At 42.5% G+C, this 6000-nt stretch overlaps 1 protein-coding gene across 1 annotated transcript in view; it reads right to left on the reverse strand.

Moving 5' to 3' along the window:
- The window catches only part of dnaaf5 (dynein axonemal assembly factor 5), a 30402-nt gene extending 24402 nt beyond the window's left edge, over positions 1–6000 (reverse strand). The window contains exons 1-5 of the mRNA XM_085784250.1: positions 5420–6000; positions 4012–4196; positions 3692–3816; positions 3427–3545; positions 941–1173 (exon numbers count right to left, since the gene is read on the reverse strand). Of these exons, the coding sequence (XP_085640376.1) occupies positions 941–1173; positions 3427–3545; positions 3692–3816; positions 4012–4196; positions 5420–5981 (1224 nt within the window). The 5' untranslated portion in view covers positions 5982–6000. The remainder of the gene's footprint in view (positions 1–940; positions 1174–3426; positions 3546–3691; positions 3817–4011; positions 4197–5419) is intronic.

Genomic DNA, 6000 nt, shown 5'->3' on the forward strand with positions numbered 1-6000 from the left:
ACATCAAAGATCTGCCCGATCCTCCCAACGTAAACAGGTGCATCCCAAGTCCTTGAGCCCAGCTTGGTCCAGTCTAATTTGAGAACAGTAAAAGACTCGCATGCCACTAGAACTGCTGACTCAAAGCTCAACAGATGTATCCTGAAATCATCCTGTCTGCTGCTAATAAGTGAATTATTACCAAGCAATTCTACAGCCAATGCAGATGGGATGACTAACTAACTCAAAGCCTTATTTGACCATTCAAAAAAAGATGAGACAGTATGATGTAGAACCTGCTATGTACAGTAGGTTGCTAATTTAGTTAATTCTCTAGTTTTCTAATCTCAATCTAATCTCTAGTTGTTTCATTCCACTATTAAGGCTGTATTCACACAGTTTATTATTTATTATTTATGTCCAACAGTTCAGTTTTTGTGTACAAACTGCACACCTAATAGCTGTACACCCCCACACACCTCCCATCTGTGCAATACTTTACAACTACCAACACTGTATATCATTTTTATTCTATTCTTGTAAATAACTGTATATATTCTTGAAACATTTTGGTTCATAACTCTATGTGTGTTTTATATTTCTACATTTCATATTTCTATATTTCTGGAAAAGGGTCAAATTCAGCAGGAGTTCTGTCCCCCCTGCTATAACAGAGCTAAACAGATCAGTGAGTCGCTAAATGTGTGTTTTGTCTATTGTTACATGTGGGTGATATATTCATAGTGTGTATATACTGTATGTTGTATCTTGAGGATGTTTGTTGGTGAAAACAAGTTTCCTGCACAGGACAAATAAAGCTGCATCTGAATATGAATATGAATTTATATTTGCATATTTTTCCTCTTTTTTTTATCTTGTATGTTACAAAAGCTACAACAACAACCCAATTTCCCAAGTGTGGGATAAATAAACAGTGTTTTGACCCACTCCTCAAACTCACATTGCTGACCACGTCCCTCTCTGCGTCGGTGCAGGCGCGATAGAGAGTGGCCAGGAGGGGCTGCATGTGCTGCGTGCTGTGGTCCTCGGCGTGGAGCAGCAGCACAGAAAGCAGCTGGGACGTCCTGACCCGCGTGGGCACCAGCCAGTCGGTTACATCGTGGGCAATGGCTGGCACCAGCCTGCCCAGGTTTCTGACCACCAGTTCTCTGCAGCCCAGCTCAGGACGCTCCACTACAGGAAACAATGTGGAAAGTTCACTTTGTGCAGAAAAAGACACTTTATTTATATAGTACATTTCCTGACATAAATACACAGTGGTACCAATGGGTAAGAGAGTGTGAAAAGAAATGTCTTTATTCTGGTTTTGAAAGTACTGATCTAATTCTATGAGGGAGGCAATTCCACTTTTTTGGGGCGTGATAAATAAATGCTGATTCACCTTGTGTATGTGATGTTCACGTCATTTATTAGTAATTTATCTAACTTTTTGAAGAACTAATTTTTTCTCTCTCTCTCTCTCTCTGGTTATTTTTAAATATTGCAAAGGTTTTCAACTGTACATCGACAGTGTACCAGCTTGTCACATTTGCCAACTGATAACTCTTATGAGTAAGATTTCCCCACATGAGACTTGTCGGAGAAGTGAAACTTATTCTCAGGCTACATTTCAAATTCCCACACCTCTTTCTCCCCCGTCCGCTCTCTCTTACTTTCTTTACTTTGTTTTATCTTATTCTTCTTCTCCTAAAAAGGCACACTAATGAGAGAGGAAGAGGGGAGCAAAGGAAGGCAGAGATAAATCAGAGAAACACACCGGGACAAGACAAAACAAGCCCCTTTCTGGTCGTCTCTCGCTGTCTGATAGTGACCTCTTCACCCTGGGAGGCCCAGCTGATTTATGATGGCAAGAAAGAGAAAGACAAAGAGGGAAAGGAAGTCGCTTCCTTTCCTGATCCAAGTAACAGCCCATATTCATCCACAGTCACAAGTCTAGTTGTGGGACACATACATGGACCTTCGGCAGAATGCAGGACTTTAGAGCTCCCCTACACATACAGTACACACTTCGCCTGGCTCCACAGACAAGCCACGGTCACCATGTTCAGGTTCACATTCATTCTCAGCCTCGAGGCAGACACTTATCTTTCCAAGCCAGTGCCTGCCCTAAAAAACGACACCATCACACAAAGCATAAGATTTTACAGCATGTAATAACCTTAGACAGCTGTAATAAAAAGCAGTGATTTAATGCAGCAAGTGTAGGTGATTATATTTACATTCAAAAGTCACTTTGGCCTTTTAACTGGTGTGACAGGTATTATATTCTGCATGGCGAGAGTCCAGTGAGGCCAGTACACCTGGAAACGTACAGTATATCTCTGTTGTATCAAACAGCGTTCCAATCTCAGATTTCACCTCAATCAATCCTTCTAATCAAAGCACCAAAAACATCATATCATCTCACAGGAAGTCTGAGATTATCATCTGAGTTTAAAGGTGGATCCAAAAGACTTTCCTGCTTAGTTTTTTCACCAGGTAAACACCAGGTGGGTCTCTAGACAGCCTCGTCCTTCCTTCCTCTGTGTACAACCTTTCCCTCACTGTTGCGGATGACAACAATGGACGGTAACAAGAGAGCTCTCAGACCTCTGCTGCAGGAATGTACTCTATACAGTACGTGTGTGTTCTTAACAGCAAAACACACCCTTGACTTTTGTACAATTTGTGTATAATGCTGAGGTTAAGAAGTTACTTTTTAAACACATCTGTCCCAAACTTGCTGTTTAAATTCAATCAGTCAAATCGCACAATGACAACAGCAGTTCTTCCCTTTAAAAACATGGGTGAGTTAGTTAAACAACACACACATACATATAAACATATATTATCCTAGAGCAGCAGCAGCAGCAGCAGTTGCAGTAGTAGTAGGGGTGGAGGTTTATTTCCCTTTAAGGTTCTTGATGGCTATCTGAGTTGAATTTTAATAAGATAAAACGTGTAATATCTTAAAGCATAAGAACGATATGCTCCTCAGGAAAAACAAGACCGCTTTTATGGCCTTGAGTTTACATGACAACCAAAACTGAAGAGCACAGCTGTCTTATGTCCTGTCTCTTCACACACAGGGAACAGAGTTTGATTGCAGTGACACCAGCATCTCACGGTATATTAATAAGAGCTCTCTCTGCAACTGACCCAGTTTAAAGTGTGACAGCCAGATCAAATAACTGGGGAATGGGGGAGTAACTAAGTCAAGTAACAGAGAATATACATATTTTATCCCGATTATAAATATCTGCAGATCACAAAAAATAATAGAACTATATATGAATGACAAGTGTCAATAAATCAGTTCTTGGTAATTCGTTCAGTTAATTGTGGATTCTATGCATATCTCAAATAAATGACCAATCTGTCTGCCCATCTAGATTAAAAATGACAGAGAGCAGGGAAGAAGCTGCTGCTTTTCCCACTGTAACTGACCTCCTGGTGGGTAGCAGGGAGGTGGGGTGAGGAGGAAGTCCATCTTGTCCTTGATGTCGTCCTCATTCTCCTTCTCCCACTGTGCGCCTACCTGCTTCCATAAATCAGCTGCTAGAAGTCTGCAGGAGGGGAGTGGAAACATGTGGTATAGATATGTTATAAATATTCAGTTGATCAAGCTCCTGCTGACCTCAACCTGAGGACCAGTTATGACATGTTAGTGTGGAAAGAGAGATGTATGACAGTGTCCAGACCAGTATATTACCTTATTTCTGGGATCTCATCAGTGATATTGCTCAGCAGGAGAGGGATGAGTTTGTGGAAGTAAGAGTATCTGTCTCTCATGTGAAGTAACCAGTCACCAACGACTGCAGTCACAGCTTTTCTCACCTGCACAATGAAAAACCAAGAGACAGTGAGAGCAGTAATTAAACGCACGCTTCAGAGGTAGACTACAGGCTTATTCAATCCTGGGATGGCATGCCTTGATGGTGAAGTTCAGCATGAACCCTGGGGGTGCATCACTTAACAAAAAACACACATAGGGATACACAGTGGGAGTTCAAAGGCTTGCCAAAACCGAACCTGTGGCGAGTCGTCGAACAGTCTCTGTGCCAGGTGAGAGAGTACGTCATCCACGTTTTTCCCGGTGCCATGCTGGATGACTACCCCGGTGGCCTCGATGACAGACACTCGAACCCGGGAGTGCTGATGAGCAATCGTCTGCATGAGAGGTTTGACCAGACTCTCAGCCTGCATGTGAAAGTGCTCTGCGGAGAAAGTGGGAAAATGCACTCCAGTCCATTCAATACAGTTACTGTAGATCTGTTTGTGAACATTTATATATATAAGATACTGGATCAATTCTAAATTTTGGTTAAGATAACATTACAATATAGCTTAGTTATTTTTGTTTCAAAAGCTAAATTACAGTCCTGTACTGGTAACACAGAATTATGTCAAGTGAATAATTAGGAGTAACTTGAGATTTTATGTCAACTAATGGAAACTACATAGACTAAACTTGTGATTTTAGTTCATCTGGCAATTAACTATTGACAATTTAGGCTATCAATTCTTCAAGCATCTAAAAATGATCTATAAAGGCAAACCTGACCTAATGTTAACTCATCTTCAACCACCAAAATAAATGATTTTGTTTTTTGTTTTCGTTAAACGCAACTTGAAGTCAAGCATTTCAGCCAGGGCCGGCCGCTGGCATAAACACTCTATGCGGTTGTTTAGGGCCACAGCCGTCAGGTGGGGGGGGCCACATGATCAGAAAGGTACCGGGGTTCATTCAAGTCATTTAAACATCCTGAGGTCTGCACGTGCACGCTATGAGCTTTATATGTAATTTGAAGTCAATATTCAGCTTCTTTTATCTCACATTTGAGATATTTGGTGAAAATAGAACGGCAGAATGACAACATTTGTGCTCAAAAAGCAATCTTACAAAATGTCATTTTAGACTTGTTTTCTACACTTATCTATTACTGTATTCATATCCTATTTCAAGCACCAAAACAGTTAATTCTCATGACTGAAGGTGTGTTTTCACAAGGGATTTGAAATTTTTCAAAAAGCAGACCTCAAATTTCCAGCATTTGGCCTAAATTATTTCTTTATACAGTGTTCTAGGACAAATTGGCCTCAGTGTGCTTACAGCGGAGGTTCTAATATTTAGACATAAAACACTTGAATATTGTTACATCTGCAAGTATCTAAATTTAAGAAAATATGTTAAATTCGAGAAAATGGCCTCAAACCTCAGAGGGTATAAACACGTCTGTATTCAGTTTTAACCAGTGATTTGGTGTTTGCGCTTAGAGTGCAGGGCCACAAACAAAAATCTTGTTTAGGGGGCCACCAAAACCCTAGGGCCGGGGCCCTGATTTCAGCCACTCGGTGTCCCTCCGCGTGCCTCCTCGACGAAACCATGGCAACTGATGTTATCATCAACACAACAAAAAAGTCCTTCATCATCACCAACCTGGCACACGCTTTGCAAACTTCACTGTGCACTTGCAGCTTTCTCTTTTGACATCCGGGAAGGGGTCGACGATGGTCCTCTGCAGGATGGTGATCACTTCGTTCAGATACGGCGCTAAATGTTTCCCCCCGCACACCTCCACCGTCAGAGTTAACAGCTCAACGGCCGACAACCGCAGCTCCTCCGCGGGCTCCAGGACCTCCTTCTCCCCGAGCCTCTGGGCCAGGCACGGCATGAGATAAGGCAGCGACTCCTCCGGTTTCGGCACACAACGAATAAACTCTGTTACCACCGATATTGCGGTTTCTCTGCATCTTTCCACGGGGTCTGACAGACATTTGAGCAGAGGCTTGAGGAGGAGCGGAGAGAAAACCTCCTGTAAGACGCCGCCGGAAAGTCCTTTATCCACGGTTTCCTTCTTGATTTGCTCCAGCGCTCTCTTTCTCGTCGCCTTGCTGTCTTCGTTCAGACAGTTTAAATGTCGGGTGAGTCCTCTCAAAACTTCAGGAGCAGCAGCAGCAGCAGCATGCTCGTCGCCAGCCGCCGCCATCATCGCTGCCATCTTGACTGTCGTTATGGCA

Source organism: Trachurus japonicus, chromosome 8 (assembly GCF_045865225.1).
Source record: "Trachurus japonicus isolate A0001 chromosome 8, Traja_1.0".
NCBI classification, from domain to species: Eukaryota; Metazoa; Chordata; class Actinopteri; order Carangiformes; family Carangidae; genus Trachurus; species Trachurus japonicus.